Genomic DNA, 15,944 nt, shown 5'->3' on the forward strand with positions numbered 1-15,944 from the left:
CCCCCGCGGCCATGGCCGCGCCGGGGGGCGGCGAGGGGCCCGCGCCCGGCCGGGGGGGCCGCGGGCTGCAGGGCGCCATGAGGACGGCCAGCGGGGCCCTGGGCATGGACAGCGCCGGGCGGACACGGGTGAGCGCGGGGACGGGCGGGGAGGGACCCCCGGGCTCGGCTGCACCCCCGGGGCTGCGCCCCCAGGATCCTCCCACACCTCTGGGGATCATCCCCGGCCTCACCCCCCACCTCTCCGGGCTCACTGGCACCCTGCGGCTCCTCCTGCACCCCTGGGCTCCCCACGCATCCCTGGAGCTGCATCCTCGGTCTCCCCCCACATCCCCGGTCTCGCCCCGCATCCCCGAGGTTCACCCCGGTGCTCGTCCCGCATCCCCGGTGTGTCCCCGCATCCGCGGGCTCCTCCCGCATCCTCGGGCTCCCCCAGCCTCCCGTTTGGCCGCCTCGGCCCTGGAGTCCCCCGGAGGCCATGGAGTGCCCCGAGCTCCCCCCACCCCCGGACAGGCTGCGGGGTCTGGAGATCCCCGGGCTGCCCCCCGCCCCTCCCGGAGCCCCGACATCCCCGGGGAGGGCCCGATCCGGGTGGTGAGGGTCTCACAGGTGCCCCCCCGGACACCTCCCTGCTGCCAGCAGGGCCGGGGGTCCCGGGGGAGTCCCGGGGTGGTCCCGGGGATTCCAGCTGAGCCCTCACTTTGTAGGAGGCCTACGTGGAGTACCTGAAGAGCATCACCCTCATCATGCAGGCCCTGCAGGAGGAGGCGGTGGGGACAGGTAGGGCAGGACCCTCGACCTCCCAGCCCTCCCCCAAACCAGAGAGGGTCAGTGGGTGGGACCCTGACACTCCCCTCCCCACAGAGAGCAGTGAGGGGGTCACACCTGACACCCCGAAGTTGCTGAAGCTGGCAGAGCAGTGCCTGGAGAGGGTCAAATCCATTGCAGCGGTGCTGGGTGAGTGATGCGGTGGGGGGTCCCATTTTGGGGAGCTGGATCTCCCTCAGGACAGGGGCACAGCTGACCTGTCCTGTCCCCCTCCCCAGGGAAAGCCCAGGTGAAACCGGCTGTGCAGGAGCGGGGAGGGGGCCCTGCCCCCCTGCCCAGGCACCGCCGGGTCTGCTCAGACGAGGGGGGGAAGCTCTCGCCCTTCCTGCCCCCGGAGATCTTCCAGAAGCTGCAGATTGCAGAGGCACAGAGTGCTCGGAAGTATGGGGGGTGGAACAGGGGGGTGGGACAGGGAGGGTGATGTGGGCTGAGACATGGGGTGGGACGTGGGGGGCTCAGACATGGGGGGCTGGGACAGGGGGTGTTGGGACACAGGGTGGGACCCAGGGGCTTGGACACAGAGGGATGGGACATAGGGAGCTGGCGTGGGCTGGGACACAAGGACTGGTGACTGTCGTACACATGCCTGGGGGGCTGTGGGGTGGGCTGGGACCCTGATGTGTCCCATGCCCTGTGGTGGGTGCTGAGGCCATTCCCACAGGGAGCTGACCCCGCTGGAAGAGGCCTCTCTGCAGAACCAGAAGCTGAAGGCGGCCTATGAGGCACGGGTGGCACGGCTGAACCCCAGCCAGGCCCTGCAGAAAACATCCCTGGCAAGTAGGGGGCTGAGGAGGGGCTGGGAGCGGATGGAGCTGGACAAAGCTGGCAGGGAGAGTGTCCCTGCAGTGCCTGGGGGACCCCCTGCTCCCCACTGTGGGATGTGGCGGGGTGTGTGTTCCCAACACTCCCCTGCTCCACAGACACTGTCCCTGCAGCGGCAGATGATGGAGAACCTGGTGATTGCCAAGGCCCGGGAGGAGACTGTATCCTTCCCATGGGGATTGCTCTGAGGACTGGCTCTGGCAGAGCCTCTACCCTGTCCTTAGTGTCACCAATCCCTCACAGGCCTTTGGGGTCCTGGCTTGGGGGATGGAGGGGGGTGAAGGGCTGATCCAGCCCCAGGTTGTTGGTGTGGGGGCTCCGGACCCTTAACTCAGCTGTGGCCCAGCTGCAGCGCAAGATGGAGGAGCGGCGGCTGCGGCTGCAGGAGGCGGCAAACCGGTGAGTGGGGATGTCACCATGGGAACCCCAGGGCCAGGGACAGCCTGGCAGTGCCCTCACCAGCCCGGGGTGTCCCAGGAGGTTCTCCAGCAATGTGGCCCTCACCCCTGAGGAGCAGGAGCAGCGAGAGCTCTATGCCGCCATCCTTGAATACGAGCAGGACCATGTGAGTGTGTGCTGGGGGCTGCTGAAAGGGGGCAGGGGCCTGTACCAGGGGACAGGGGGCTGTGCCATGGGGCAGGAGACCATGCCATTCCCGTAACCAGCCATGGATGCTCCCCAGGACTGGCCCAGGCAGTGGAAGGCCCAGCTGAAGCGGAGCCCGGCGGATCTCTCCGTGGTGTCAGGGCTCTTCTCCTGTCTCCTCAGGTACTGCTGGGGTGGGTAGGGCCCTGCCTAGAGTGGGGGGGCCATGGCCACATGCCAGTGCCCCCCACCCACCGTGCCTCTTTGCCTGCAGCTCCCCCGAGCACCCGATCTTGCAGCTCCTGCGGCGGCTGCAGTGCACGGTGTACGCCCGCCTGTACCCTGCTGTCAGCCAGGGCCCCGCTGACGCCTCCCCTGCCTCCCCCTCGGGCCTCTCCTTCCTGTCACTGGATGTGGGGGGCGCTGGGGGCTCCTCCCTGCCTACTGAGCCGGGGGGTCGCCGGCTCCGCGCCTCCCGCAGCCTGCACTGCATGTTCTCGGTGCCTGAGCACGGCCCGGCTGCGCTGCGGCACAGCCAGTCCAGCACCCCCCTCTCTGACGCTGGCACCCTGGGGCCCGCAGGGGCCCCCCAGACCCCCCGGGAGAGCTCCTTTGAGGACCTGGAGCGGTTCCTGGCATCCCCTGAGGGCTGGGCCCCCGTGGAGCCCCCAGCTGGCCCTGGACAGGACATGGTGCTGCCAGAGCTGCTGAAGGGCATTGTGAGGGACATCCACAACGCCATTGGTGAGGGGCAGCCGAAGGAGTGGGGGCAGGATGAGGGCTGTCCGTGGGCTCTCCTGCAACCCGTTTTGACTCGGGATGCAGGGTGGGCAGGATGGGGGGTACAAGTGTGCTGCGTGACTTGCCCTCCCCAGACAGGCTGCTGGCCCTGACCCTGCTGGCCTTTGAGGGGCTTGGTACCACCGCTGGCAAGGACCAGTGCCTGGCCTGCCTGGAGGAGGCCTTCTTTCCCCCGCTCTGGGCCCCACTCCTGGCCCTCTACAGGTACCATGACCCACCCTGGGGATGCCAGGCCCTCCCAGCCTGCATCCCTGGGGATGCCACCCCCTCCCGGCAGCCCCTCCCTTACTGTGTGCCCGCAGGGCTGTGCACCGGCCCCGTGAGGCGGCCCTAGCACTCAGCATGGAGCGGCACCGGCATGCCAGCCCTGCAGACATGGGGCTGGCCTCTCGCCTCTTCCCCACGGCCCCTGGCCGCCCCCCCTACGCCTCCGCAGTGCAGGACCTACGGCTCATCCCACTGGAGACCTGTCCCCGCAGGAAGCTGGAGTGCATCGGTGAGTGGGAGGGGAAATGGGGCCGGGGGAACAGGGGTTGGCAGGTGACCCTGAGCATCCACCCTGTGCCACAGTGCGAGCCCTGCGTGGCATCTGCGAGTGTGCCGAGGAGTACTGCGGTGCCCGGGACACCCGGACCCCCGCCTCGGCTGCCATGTGAGTACAAGGGACACAGGGGACAGCCAGGCTCATGGCCAGGCAGAGCTGGGGGAGGGAGAGGGGCAGTTGTGGGGCTGGGAGTTTCTGTGGCTGGTGTTGGGGCCCCAGTCCCCGTTGCCACCATGGCTGACAATCCCTGTTGTCCCAGTGGGGCAGACGACCTGCTGCCCATCCTGTCCTACGTGGTGCTGCAGACAGGGCTGCCCCAGTTGTTCTCCGAGTGTGCTGCCCTGGAGGAGTTCATCCACGAGGGGTACGTGCTGGAGGTGCTGGGCCATGCGAGCACCCTTCGGCTGGGGACACTGTCACCCCTCCCAGGACAGGGTTGCCGGGGTGGGAGGTGTGAGGAGGGAACATGGGTGGGAGTAGCAGCTCTTGTGAACACAGGGCTGCGGGGTGGTGGCCATGGTGGTGTGGTGGCTGTGATGATGTCCTGGCCACAGCAGTGCCCCAGCCATGATGGCACAGTGGCTGTGATGGTATCCCAGCCATAATGATGTCCCAGCTGTGGTGGTGTCCTGGCTGTGATGGCATGGTGGCTGTAGCAGTGTGCTGACCACGGCAGAGTCCTGGCCACGACGTTGTGATAGCAGTGTCAGTGTCCTGGCCATGGCTGTGTCCCAGTCACGATGGCATGGTGGTGCTGACAGTGCAATGGCCATGATGGTGGTGTGGTGGCTGTGATGGTGTCTCAGCCATGGCAGTGTCCCAGCTATGATGGCACGGTGTTGGGTGCAGTGGCCATGGCAGTGTCCCGGTGGTGCCAGTGTCCCGGTGGTGCCAGTGTCCTGGTGGTGCCAGGTACCCGGTGTCCCGTTGATGACAGTGCGGCGGGTGTGGATGCAGGTACCTGATCGGGGAGGAGGGGTACTGCCTGACGTCCCTGCAGAGCGCCCTGTCGTACGTGGAGTCCCTGCAGTGAGGAGGGGGCAGCGGGGGACCCCCGACACCGCCGGGCAGGTGCTGACCGCCCCCGGGTCCTCCCGGCCGCGGGGGGCGCTGTCGCGCTGGTCAGCCCCGCCCCGGGGGCGGAGCCAAGGGCGACTCGCGCGTTCCGGGCTGGGGAGCGCGGAAGGGGAACGGGAGCGGCCGGGACTGGCAGGTTGGGGGGACCGGGGGTGGCTGTGAACTGGAACCGTGGACTGGCGGGGAGAAACGGGGCCGGGGGGCCCTCGGCGGCCGGAGTCCCGGTACTGAGGCTTTGGCTGGGGGGTCTTCACAGGTTTGGGGGGATGCCAAGCTGGGAGCGTCTCACGGGTCTGAGTGCCGAGGCTTCAGAGTCTGGGGTCACAGAGGTTCTGAGTCTCACAGGCGTGGGGACCCAAGGTCTGGGGTCTCAGGGGCCCTGGGGTGCCAGAGCACAGGGTTTGGGTGCGGGGTGGGGTCTCACGCTGCGGTACCCCCAGGATGTGTGCGGGCTCGGCGATGCGGCAGGAGCACAGGCAGGAGTACGGGCAGGAGTTCCGGCAGGAATTCCACCAGGAGTACCGGCGGTGCCTGGAGCAGGAATTCGGCCCCGCCGGGCCCTGCCCGGACCCCGCGGTGGCGGAGCGGCTGCGGCAGCGGCTGCGGCGGGAGCCGGCGCTGCTCGAGGCCCTGCAGGAGGACGGCCCGGCCCTGCTGGCCCGGGGGCTGCGGGGCCAGCCTGACCCTGAGCTGGCGCTGCGGGGCCTGGCTGGCGCCTTCCGGCTGCTGGAGCTGGCAGCCCTCAACCTCTACCTCTTCCCGTGGCGCCGGGAGTTTGGCACCATCCAGGTGAGCCCCGCAGTGCTGGGGGGATGCTCTGGGGGTCTCCTGACACCTCCAGCCGTACCCTCGCTTTCCCTGCAGACCTTCTCCGGCGCCTTCATGCACCTGCTGCGCCCAGTGCTTCCCGAGGCCGACCTGCTGCGGAGTCTGGGCCGCCTGGGCTACGAGCAGCAGGACCAGCACCGCCTGGCCGTGGCCCGGCCGCCCCCAGGGCCGGTGCTGATCGCAGCCGCTGCCGGGTTCCTGTGCTGCCGGCTGGAGTGCGAGATCCTGGGAGAGCTGGCACTGCAGCTGCAGCCGCACCAGCCCTGTGCCGAGGAGCTGCTGGAGGCACGGCACCGGGCCAGGGATGGGCAGAGCTGCCCGGAGCTGCTGCGGGACCCGGGGATGCAGTGTGGGGGAGCTGCTGACTGCATAGATCTGTACCGGGACACACTGGACATCCCTGAGGACATGGGGGGTGAGGACACAGCCCCCCCAGCACTGTGGAGGGACCCTCAGGACGTGCCCATGAGGGGCTGGGGACGCTGCGATGAGCCGGAGCCTGTGGGCAGTGCTGAGCCAGACACCTCTCACCTCTTCCTGGAGCAGGAGTTTGCAGGGGGCAGCAGAAGCCCCCAAGTGCTGGGGGAGCCCCAGGATTGCCCCCAGGATGCCCCGGAGCTGCCTTGCTACCAGCTGCACTCGTGCCTGCGCCGGGGCACGCTGCCCTCGTACTGCTGCAGCACCTGCCGGCAGCTGCACACAGGGGGCTGTGCCACAGGCCGTGCCTGCCGCAGCCGGCACCACGGGCAGGAGCTGCGCGGGGAGCGCCAGCAGCGGCTCTGGCTGCAGCGCACGGAGCTGGACATGCTGCTGGCCGACGGCTCTGGGCCCCACTCCTAATACTGCTGGTGGAAGGGCACAGGAGGGGCATGGCCACTGCCTGGCCCCTGCAGCGGGAAGGGAACAGGAACAGCCACAGCTTGGCACAAGGACGCTGGACTCATCAACGCCCCTGAGATGGCAGTGCCTGTGCTGAGCTTTAGGAGGAGAGGCCCTGCTCCAGCCCCAGTGCTCCCACTGTAAATGACTCCATGCATCAGTAAAGCAGCTGCCTCAGTGTGGGGGTCTCCTGTCCTGGGGAGGGGTGACCTAGATGCCTGGTCCTAGGGTAGGTACAGGGCTTGTGGTGACAGCCAACAGCATGGCCCCCTGGGAGCAGCTCCTGCCTCCCCCAGGGGAGCAGGGCCAGGATCCACTTAAAGAGGGGCACAGCCTAGGGTGTCACAGAGGTGTCCTCATGCCAAGGGTCTCCTTGTCCCCAGGGAGGGATGTGGGGCACACAGGAAGCATAGCAAGGCCGTGGTTTCTCCCAGTGCCTCTGGCACCAAGGCATGAGGCCATTCACTCCTGTTACTGCTGGCATGTTTTTATTGACAGCAAAGTTGGGGTTCCCCCCACAAGCAGCACTGGCTGAGCCCCCTATGGGACAGGACTGACCCTGCTAATCACAGAGGGCTCTGGGCCCTGTCTCTCCACTCTCCTTTCTCTGGTGCTGCGCTCCCCCAGCCCCAGACTGGAACCTGCCAGTCCCCTGCAGGGAAATGGATCTGGGAGGTGTGCTGGGAACAGACAGAGCCCACAGTGCCAGAGCTGTTGGGCCAAGGGAGGATGTCCCAGCTGGGACACACTGTGCGTGCCCCCACGGATCAGCTCAGGGCTTGCTACGCTTGGCCTGGCTCTCTGGCCCTGTGCCTGCCGCCCGCTTGTTGCGGTGATGTGGGAAGGTGGGCATCAGCTCCGGCTCACAGGCTGCAGGGCACAGAGGGGGTCAGCAGGGCCCAGAGCCCCCCAGCCCTGCCCCAGGAAGGGGGTACTTACGCAGGGGCTTCTCCTTGAAGTAGGAGCTCTCCAGGCAGTCCTTGGCCGTGGCCCTGTGGGGACAAGGGGATGCGACAGGTACCCCCACGTTAGCCCAGGGGACAGTGTGAGGCAGGTTCCCTGCCCTGCCTGGCTCATACCTCTTCTTGGGATCATACATGAAGAGAAAGTTGAGCAGACGCAGCCCAGCCTCTGACAGCCAGGGGAATCTGTGCTTCAGGTTGTTGTAAGGCTGCTTCCGGAGGGTGTACTGGCTGGCCAAGGGCAGCTTGGAGAAACCCTGGGGGAGTCAGAGTGTGAGGAGGGGGCAGGGAACAGGCAGGGATTGACAGGGAGAGCAGGCAGGACTGGCAGGGAGCTCTCACTGGCCAGATGTTCTCGTTGGGTGTCCCCAGCAGCTGCACGATGAGGTCGATCTGGTGGATCTCGGAGGTGCCTGGCAGCAGTGGTTTGTGTGCCAGCAGCTCGGCCAGGATGCACCCTACGGCCCTGAGGAGCACAGGAGGAGCTCCCCATTAACCCCTCCTGGTTTGCAGCCCCCCCCAGCCCCCGCCTGGGCAGCCCCCCTTACCACATGTCGATGCTGGTGGTCTGGGTGGTCATGCCCAGCAGCAGCTCCGGTGCACGGTACCTGCACAGGGGACGCTCCGTGGCAGAGCCGGCCCCGCTGTGAGCCACCCCTGCCCCGCTGTGGGGACTCACCCCCGGCACGGCCACTCACCACAGTGTCACCACTTTGGGGGTCATGGGCTTGGGGGGCATCCCGTAGGTGCGAGCCAGGCCAAAATCAGCTGCAACAGAGACTCCGGGTCAGGAGGGAGCTGAACTCTGAGCTCCAGCCATGGCATGGAGGAGATCACGGAGCAGATGGAGCTGCCAGGACTCACCTATCTTCACACAGCCCTTGTCAGTCATCAGCAGGTTGGAGACCTTCAGGTCCCTGGGAGGCACAGAGTGGCTGCTCAGCACCATCCTCAGCACGGCTTCTCCGCACTCTGGAGCTGAGCCATGATGAGGAGAAGCCAATCCCATCATTCCAGGGCCTCCCTGCCCTGCCGGTGCTCCCACATGGAGCCACTGATGGGCACCAAACCCTCAACCAGAGCTGCTCAGTCCCAGGCTGTGGGAGGTGTCCCCTGACACCCCCTTCCCCCACCAGCTCCATCCTGCTGCTCCCACCTGTGGATGATGTAGTTCTCGTGGAGGTACTGCAGGCCCTTGAGCACCTGCAGGATGATACACTTCACCTGCAGACAGAGAACAGGAGCTCCAATCTCTGCAGGAGCAGCCCCCTCTGAGAAAACCTCTGGAGGTCAAACCCACCGGGGTGTCCTGTGGCCCCCCCATCCCCACGTCCTCCCAGGGGTCCTAGGGGGGCATTTTCTCCCAGCTCCATTTCCCTGCCAATCTGCTCCACCCCAAAATCCAGGCTGGAAAGTTCTTGGAGGCTTCTCCCGTACTCCCTCAGAATCCCTCAGAATCCCCCAGCACAAGGTCCAGGGAGCCCCCTGTGGTGCTGGGGGTGTTTTGGTGGGAGTGACAGCGTTCTCTCAGGGATGCTAGACCCAAATCCTGACCCACCTCATACCTGAGCCTCCGAGAAAGGCGTCTGCATGTTCTCCAGGAGGCTAGCCAGGTCCTGCTCACAGTAACCCATCACCAGGAAAATACTGTCAGAGACAAAACATGGTCGGAGCTCCCCCAGAACAGGTCTGTGTGATGAGGGGGCTCAAGGGCCTGAGGGGGGGCTGGAGGGCAGAGGGAGGACAAGAGAGGGGACTCTTTGCTCTCACCTCTCCAGGTGGTTCCCCACAACCACCTCCTTCAGCTCCACGATGTTGGGGTGCCGGAGCTGCAGGAGCAGGGTGATCTCCCGCAGGCTGCTGATGGGCATTCCTGCGGGGAGGGAGGAACAGCTGCTTCAGGACGGCCCGGAGCCAGAGCTGGAGCTGCGGCAGCCCCCGTTCCCCTCTTCGTTCTGTACCATCTTTCTCGTTGTCCATCCGCACCTTCTTCAGCGCCACCGTCTCATCCGTCAGTGTGTCCCGGGCGCGGTCTGGGGGCAGCACAGACCACGCACACGTGGTTTGTCCCGACCGCCGCTGAGGAGCAGCCTCAGCCTCGGCCCCCCCAGCCCAACGTGCCCCCGCGGGGGTGGAACTGGGTGGGCTCAAGGACCCTCCCCACCCCCACCGCGCCGCGATTCTGTGAGGGACAAGGGCTTCTCACTCACACACGATGCCGTACGTGCCCTCTCCGATCCGGTTCAGCTTCTCGAACTCCTTCACGCTGCGGCACCGGCCCAGCTGGAACCAAAGAGCCGCGTCCAGGTGGTGCCGCCCCGGAGGCTCGTCACCGGGACCCCCCACGCGCTCTCTCACACCCCAGGGGACCCGCTACGCTCACCCGGTCGGCGGCCGGCACCTCGAAGAAGCCATCGCCGCGCAGGCGGCGCAACCGGAGCGGCTCTAGCTCGGGCTCGGCCGGTGCCGGCCCCGGCTCGGGCGGTCCCGGCTCAGCCGCCGCCGTCGTGTCCGCCATGGCGGAGCCACCCTGTCGCATGCGCCGTGCGTCCTGGAGGCCCCCACCTACCCTCGTTGCCCCTGGCAACGGTTGCTGGGGAGGGACCAATAGTGGCCTTGTCCTTACATGGTCCCGCCCCTCTGTAGTCCCGACAGTGCCGGCCCGTCCCAGCCGGACCCCGCCCCCGATGTGTGCTCACGCCCCGAAATATGGTCCCGCCCATGTTTAACCACGCCTATCTGTGCATTGGCCACGCCTCCATACAAAGTGGCCCCGCCCCCTCCCGTCTAACACACACCCCCCCACACGCCCCTGCGGCTTTGTCTCTCTCGCGAGACTCGGCTCGCGCTCCCCGGAAGCGGTGGATGCGGATCCCGGAAGCGGCGGCGGAACCCGGAAGCGGCGGCGGGACAGGATGGACGGTACTGGGGGGCTGGGCCGTACTGGAGGCTCCTGGGGGGGCTGCGGCTGGGCCTGAGGGCGGAGCTGAGGGCGGGAGGCAGGAGCTGGGACCGAGGGCCAGGACGCGGTGGTGGGGCTCCCGGTTCCCTGGTACCCCGATCCCCCGGTCCCGGCCGTGTCGCTGACGCTGTGCTCTCCTTCCCTTCCAGACACGCTCTTCCAGCTGAAGGTGAGGGCACAGCGGCGGCCCCTCCGCCTCCTCTCCGTCCCGTCTCGCCGGTCCCGAGATGGTCCCGGGGCCGGTTCCACCGCTGGTTCGGCCTCATCGGGGTTCCTCCTGCGGCAGGACCGTCACGGGAGGAGCCCCGACTCGCGGGAGTGTCCGGGGGCGCCACGGGCAGTGGGTCGGGCAGCAGAGACCGGTGGGAGGTGGTTGGGCTGGGCCGGGTGGGCACTGGGACTGGGACATGGGAGGATGTTTCCCACTCCAGAGGGTGGGTAGGGTGGGATATGGGGAGAAATCCTGCCCTGGGAGCGGGGGGAGGCCCTGGCTCAGGTTGTCCAGGGAAGCTGTGGCTGCCCTATTCCTGGAAGTGTCCAAGGCCAGGTTGGACAGGGCTTGGAGCAACCTGGGCTAGTGGACGATGTCCCTGCCCATGGCAGGGGTGGGACTGGATAATGTTTGAGGGCCCTTCCCACCCAGTCCATCCCTTGACTCTGCCCCTGTTTTCCCCAGTTCACAGCGAAGCAGCTGGAGAAACTCTCCAAGAAAGCTGAGAAGGACTCCAAGGCCGAGCAAGCCAAAGTCAAAAAGGTGGGTAGGGGTCCATCCTGGGGGAGCTCAGCTCTGTGGGGGCAGCTGGAGATCCCCACTCCTGCTCTGGGGGGGCAGGGAAGGGGCAGGTCCCCTCCCCACCCTCCATTTGTGAATCTGCTGGGGGGATGTGGCACATCCAGCAACACCAGGAGGGGTTTAATTCCTGACCCAGGGCATTCCCAGCTCCCGGGGGAGCTGTTCCCTGCTGGGAACCCCCCACTGTGGTGGTTTGAGGCCATGGGGGGGGTCTCTGAGCAGGGATTCCCTGTGTCCCAGGCCCTGCAGCAGAAGAACGTGGAGTGTGCCCGGGTCTATGCCGAGAACGCCATCCGGAAGAAGAACGAGGGGCTCAATTGGCTCCGGATGGCATCCAGGGTGGATGCCGTGGCCTCCAAGGTGCAGACAGCCGTCACCATGAAGGGGGTAAGAACCTCGGGGGAATCTGTGGATTCGGGATGGAGCTTCCCCTCCCTGGAGTTGCATCCAAACACCTTGGGCTCCCCCGTCCCCCAGAGTGACCCCACCAAGCCTGGCGGGGTCAGTTCATCCTATCTTGGAGGGCCTCACAGCAGGGCTCGGATTTATCCATAGCCCTCAGGGCAGCCCTGAAGAAATCTCTCCTTGCAGGTGACAAAGAATATGGCTCAGGTGACCAAGGCCTTGGACAAGGCCCTGAGCTCCATGGATCTGCAGAAGGTGTCGGCAGTGATGGACAAATTCGAGCAGCAGGTGCAGAACTTGGATGTTCACACGTCGGTGAGTGACGGGGGCCCAGGGGGACAGGACCTGCCGGGTCTCAGGGTAGAAGAGCTGTGCAAGGTGACAGAGATGTGTGTGTTCCAGGTCATGGAGGACTCCATGAGCTCTGCCACTACGCTGAGCACGCCGCAGGAACAGGTGGACAGTCTGATTGTGCAGATCGCTGAGGAGAATGGGCTGGAGATCATGGACCAGCTGAGCCAGCTGCCTGAGGGGGCCTCGGCCGTGGGGGAGAGCTCTGTGCGCTCCCAGGAGGACCAGCTGTCCCGGAGGTTGGTGCTCTCCTGGCTCCTGGGCACTTCTAGTCCTTCCAGGGAGCCCTCACCAGCATGAAGGGAAAGAGTTGGCCCATCCCGGGGAGCTGAGCCCCCTCCCTCGTGCTTGAGAAAGTCCTCAAGGTTGTGGGGCCACTGTGGCCTGGGAAGGGGGTGGGTTTGGCACTGGACAGTGGATGAGAGGGCCAAAACTGGTGGGAGAGGGGTAGGATGGGTGGGAGAGGGGTAGGACAGACCTCACCCCTGCTCCACACTCGCTCTCAGGCAGATGCTCTACTCAGGGAGCACTTGGCACTGCCCTGCAGATGGCTCTGGAACAGCTGCTCTGCCTGGAACTGTCCCAGGAGGAGCTGCTGTGCTTCCTTCCCTGCCCCCACACAGCACCACGGCCCCATCTGGGCACAGCCCCAGGGCTGCAGTGTGGGAACAGCGCAGGGAGAGGGACCAGGAGTGGGGACAACCTGGGGACAGGGGCTAGGACAGTCCTGAAGGAGGGACCAGGAGGAGAAGAGGAGTAAGGAATCTGCTCTCCATGCCGCCTCTGCTGTGTCCATGATGGACACCCTGAGTTCACCCTCAGCTGCCGTGGCTGTGGCTCCAGAGCAGAATTTCTGGGAGGTTCCCAGGCAGATCTGTTCCCTGGACACACTGGTGCTCCTGAGCTGTGGCTGTTCCTGCTGCTCTGACTCCCTTCCCTCTCCTGCTCTCCCTTCCAGGTTGGCTGCCCTGCGGAACTGAGGCTCCAGCGGCCCCTGCCGACGGCATCGCTGGAACGGCCGCGGGGGGAGGGGCCGGGACCCCCTCCCGCCGCCGTCCCCAGCTCCCCCTGCCTCGAGACTGTTCCTCTGGGGGTGACAGCCCTTCCCCGGGCAGACACCGATCCCAGCGGGGCTGAGGAACGCTTTGCTGGGGCTGATTTTAGGGGGGTTTAAGTTGGGGGGTGCTGCTGGTGCTTGGCAGTGCCCTATGTCCCGCTGCTCATGGAACACTAAGGGGACTCTCCTGGTCTCGGGGTGCTGCTCCTCAACTCCTCTGATGTTCCCTGTTCTGGGGCTGCACTGTAGGTTCCCCGAGAGCTATTAGGGAGGAGCAGGGAGGTTCCCTGTGGGAAGAGCCCTGTGCCCGCCTGTGGGTCTGGGGAAGTCAGTGCCTTGCAGGAAGGGGCGGTGACACCATGGAATCCGTTCCCTCCCAGTCACTGTCCCCATGTCCCACCAGGGCGACCCCCCCCCCCAGCCCCATACCACGAAGTGCCCTTTGGAGCACCCTTCCTGCCCAGCCCTGTGCGTGTCAATCCACACACTCCCCAGTCACTGCCAGCTGGAAATGATTATCCTGGCCCTGACCTCCAGTTTGGACCACTGAGGACACACGTCCAGCACTGGGAGCAGATTGCAGCAGCTGTGGTGGCTGCAGACATGTCCCCAGATGTCCGCCCGCCCAATGGGTGTGACCAGGAATGCTGAACCATCCCAGAGCAGTTCTGCCTCGCTCCCTGTGCCTCCTTCCTGGATATCTGCTGTCCCCTCCAGCTGCTGGCACTGGGCTGGGAGTGGGGGCTGCTCCCTGTGTGCCCTCTTGCTGCTCATCCCCCGTCAGCTTCCCCTGGGGCTGGAGGTGTTTGTGCCCCTCTCATGTGACCCCTGGTCACAGAGCTGCTGGATTGCTGGAAGCTCTCCAGGAAGGAAGCGCTGTTTCCTTTGGCTCTTGCAGGAGGAACTTTGACCTCTGGGTGGGGAGGGGGCCTCAGGGGCTACAGGGTCACCTTCCCAGCACTCAAAGCACAAACACTTCCAGCTACTCTGATTATTTTTCCCGAGTTGAATGGCCTTGGCAGCGTGTGGCTGGTGACACGGAGCCTTCCTCTGTGCCGAGGAGGAGGAGGGGGTGGCTTTGGTCTAGGCCAGAGCATTTGGATCTTATGTCACCTCTTGATGGGCTGAGCAGGAAGCAGGGGGACCCCAGAGATTTGTGCCTGGCTCTTGCCCCTCTGCACAGTGTTCCCGTAGGGCTGGGGGCCCTGGACCTGCTCCCTCCCCCCTGGGCTCTGTCTCTGTGGTTTCCTTGCTGATTTTTTTTTAAGCTTGTGTCATTTGCCTTCTTTTTCCTCAAACCGTGTCTCTCCCCTCTCGTGGATTTAAATAAACAATCCCTGGACTCCCTCTCTGTGTGTTGGGATGCAGGGCGGGGCTGCGGTCCTGCCCTGGGACAGGACCCGGTGCCGAGGGGCTGCCCTGGAGCTGAGGAGAGGAAGAAGAAGGGGCTGCTCCTGCTCCCACAGCCTCTGCCCATCCAGGGGCCGGGAAGTGACTAAGGGTATCAGCTCTGGGAGTGCTGGAGGGAAAGGACCGCCCATTGCACCCCTGCAGGGACCCAACCCCTTCATGTGGCCAAACCAGGGGGGACCGGAGTGAGCAGGAGCTTGGGGAAGCTGAGGCAGCTCGAGACCAGCTCCCTTCCACAGCGGGGCTGGATCGGCCCAGTTCCCTGTGCCGTTCTCTGGCCCTCGTGGGGACAAGTCAGGCTTTCCAAGGGGATATCCTGGGATTGTCAGCCCACCGAGGGACCCCCAGTGCTCTACACCCCGGTTCTGCCATCGGCACCTGCCCCCAGCAGCCTCACAGGCGGGGATTGGGGCTGCAGGGATGGTGGTGCAGCTTTCTGTGCTCCGATCCCTTCCGTGTTCCCGTCCCGTGCTGTACCCATCCCTTCTCCGTGCCTGTCCGTTCCCCGTGCTCATCCCTTCACTGTTCCCGTCCCTTCCACGTGCTCATCCCTTCTCCGTCCCCATTCTCTTCCGTGTCCCCATTCCCCTCCCCGAGCCGGGCTGGCAGAGGGCTCTGTGCCCCAGCCAAATCCTGAATACCACAGGAAGATGGCTCTCCTTCTCCTGTCTGTTCTTCCGCCTCCGCTCCGAAGACAGGCTGTTCCCGAATTTGAGAGGAAATTGCTAAGGAGATAATTGAGTAGCCAATTAATTAACTAATGATTAATGGAAGCATCCTGCGGAGGCAGTGCTGCCGCCCTGGCCAGGTGTTGCCGGGATGTGTCACTCCCGGTGCAGTTATGGCGTCCTGGTGCCCGGGGAGGGCACCCACCGGGACCCTACTCCTCTACCCAACTGGTGACGTGCCAGAGTGGCCCGTGACACGCGAGGGTGCCCCGTGACATGCCAGAGTGGCTCATCATCTCCAGCCAGGAGCTTGTGGGCACTGGGTCCCCACAGGTCCCACACCAACAGTCGCTGCCGGCACTGCTCGAGCCGCGGGTTTATTTTGTGGATGGTTCCGGCAGGAAGGGCTGCAGGATTGTGCCCAACCCGGCAGCCCCCGGGCAGGGTGGCAGGGCCATGGTGGCAGTCGGGTGCTAAGAGAGCAGGGAGAGGTGCAGGGCCAGGGCCAGCGGCAGCGCCAGGGCTGCGGGCAGGAGCCGGGCTGTGCCGGAGCCACTGGAGTACCCGTAGCTGGTCCTGCATGTCCCGTCCAGCTCCTCGAAGGCGATGGGTGTCTCGTGGGCCGGTGTGCCCTGCAGGGTCCCCTTCACCTGACGTGGGGACAAGGTGGGCTTCTGTTGTGAGGGGCAGTGCCTGGGCCCCACACAGCCCTGCCACCCTGCACATCCCTGTGCCACCCCATGCCATCCCACACATGTCCATTCATCCCCTGCTCTACGTGTCCCAGTGCCAAACCATGAACCATGTCCCCATAAATCCCTGAATGCTACATGTTCTGATGTCCCACCTGTCTCTGCTGCCCCAGGTGTCCCCGTGACCCGAATGTCACTGTGCCCCATGTGTCCTCTATTCCCTATGTCCCCATGCCCCGTCCCCCATGTCCCGTATTCCCTGTGTCCCCATGCCCCAAGTG

General features: G+C 65.5%; 5 protein-coding genes across 6 annotated transcripts in view; 3 read left to right on the forward strand and 2 right to left on the reverse strand.

Moving 5' to 3' along the window:
• The first annotated feature begins 11 nt into the window (after window positions 1–11).
• On the forward strand, window positions 12–5,205 carry VPS9D1 (VPS9 domain containing 1). 2 transcript variants are annotated; one of them, XR_003528301.1, is made up of 16 exons: window positions 12–128; window positions 707–779; window positions 864–956; window positions 1,046–1,208; window positions 1,489–1,600; window positions 1,748–1,810; window positions 1,996–2,048; window positions 2,127–2,214; window positions 2,332–2,417; window positions 2,509–2,978; window positions 3,110–3,239; window positions 3,338–3,531; window positions 3,606–3,687; window positions 3,839–3,943; window positions 4,537–4,667; window positions 5,097–5,191. XR_003528301.1 is itself a non-coding variant. In XM_027647077.1 (16 exons), the coding sequence occupies exons 1-15, from the start codon at window positions 12–14 to the stop codon at window positions 4,610–4,612; spliced, it is 1,905 nt and encodes a 634-aa protein (XP_027502878.1). In that variant the 3' UTR covers window positions 4,613–4,650; window positions 5,097–5,205. The 2 variants fall into 2 exon arrangements, 1 of the variants encoding a protein (XP_027502878.1); XM_027647077.1 differs by having other exon boundaries at window positions 4,537–4,650; window positions 5,097–5,205.
• SPATA2L (spermatogenesis associated 2 like) lies at window positions 5,116–6,324 on the forward strand. Its single transcript, XM_027646951.1, has one exon. It carries the CDS (start codon window positions 5,116–5,118, stop codon window positions 6,322–6,324), a length of 1,209 nt encoding a protein of 402 aa, XP_027502752.1.
• Window positions 6,325–6,834: 510 nt separating this feature from the next.
• On the reverse strand, window positions 6,835–9,958 carry CDK10 (cyclin dependent kinase 10). Its single transcript, XM_027646934.1, has 13 exons — window positions 9,709–9,958; window positions 9,536–9,608; window positions 9,287–9,358; window positions 9,096–9,198; window positions 8,891–8,972; window positions 8,482–8,549; window positions 8,190–8,242; window positions 8,024–8,093; window positions 7,874–7,933; window positions 7,668–7,791; window positions 7,443–7,582; window positions 7,303–7,355; window positions 6,835–7,233 (listed from the first exon to the last, which is right to left on the reverse strand). Exons 1-13 carry the CDS (start codon window positions 9,862–9,864, stop codon window positions 7,136–7,138), a joined length of 1,152 nt encoding a protein of 383 aa, XP_027502735.1. The 5' UTR covers window positions 9,865–9,958; the 3' UTR covers window positions 6,835–7,135.
• Window positions 9,959–10,153: 195 nt separating this feature from the next.
• Window positions 10,154–14,239, forward strand: CHMP1A (charged multivesicular body protein 1A). The gene is made up of 7 exons (XM_027646936.1): window positions 10,154–10,247; window positions 10,437–10,456; window positions 10,964–11,041; window positions 11,321–11,467; window positions 11,672–11,800; window positions 11,888–12,075; window positions 12,795–14,239. The coding sequence occupies exons 1-7, from the start codon at window positions 10,241–10,243 to the stop codon at window positions 12,814–12,816; spliced, it is 591 nt and encodes a 196-aa protein (XP_027502737.1). The 5' UTR covers window positions 10,154–10,240; the 3' UTR covers window positions 12,817–14,239.
• Window positions 14,240–15,332: 1,093 nt separating this feature from the next.
• DPEP1 (dipeptidase 1) overlaps window positions 15,333–15,944 on the reverse strand; it is a 4,408-nt gene continuing 3,796 nt past the window's right edge. The window contains exon 10 of the mRNA XM_027646443.1: window positions 15,333–15,621. Coding sequence (XP_027502244.1) covers window positions 15,445–15,621 — 177 coding nt within the window. The 3' untranslated portion in view covers window positions 15,333–15,444. The remainder of the gene's footprint in view (window positions 15,622–15,944) is intronic.

Source organism: Corapipo altera, unplaced genomic scaffold, assembly GCF_003945725.1.
Source record: "Corapipo altera isolate COAL_440 unplaced genomic scaffold, ASM394572v1 62, whole genome shotgun sequence".
NCBI lineage: Eukaryota > Metazoa > Chordata > Aves > Passeriformes > Pipridae > Corapipo > Corapipo altera.

Bases quoted from the DNA above. Each gene is read 5' to 3' on its own strand.
- CDK10 (XM_027646934.1), bottom strand. From the start codon at position 9,864: ATGCGACAGGGTGGCTCCGCCATGGCGGACACGACGGCGGCGGCTGAG. The intron at 9,609-9,708 runs GTGAGCGTAGCG...CTTTGGTTCCAG, and splicing joins AGGTGCCGGCCGCCGACCGG to CTGGGCCGGTGCCGCAGCGT. The intron at 7,583-7,667 runs GTGAGAGCTCCC...TGACTCCCCCAG, and splicing joins CCAACGAGAACATCTGGCCA to GGTTTCTCCAAGCTGCCCTT.
- VPS9D1 (XM_027647077.1), top strand. From the start codon at position 12: ATGGCCGCGCCGGGGGGCGGCGAGGGGCCCGCGCCCGGCCGGGGGGGC. The intron at 1,209-1,488 runs GTATGGGGGGTG...CCATTCCCACAG, and splicing joins GAGGCACAGAGTGCTCGGAA to GGAGCTGACCCCGCTGGAAG. The intron at 2,049-2,126 runs GTGAGTGGGGAT...GGGGTGTCCCAG, and splicing joins CTGCAGGAGGCGGCAAACCG to GAGGTTCTCCAGCAATGTGG.
- CHMP1A (XM_027646936.1), top strand. The intron at 10,457-10,963 runs GTGAGGGCACAG...TGTTTTCCCCAG, and splicing joins ACACGCTCTTCCAGCTGAAG to TTCACAGCGAAGCAGCTGGA. The intron at 11,468-11,671 runs GTAAGAACCTCG...CTCTCCTTGCAG, and splicing joins CAGCCGTCACCATGAAGGGG to GTGACAAAGAATATGGCTCA.
- SPATA2L (XM_027646951.1), top strand. From the start codon at position 5,116: ATGCGGCAGGAGCACAGGCAGGAGTACGGGCAGGAGTTCCGGCAGGAA.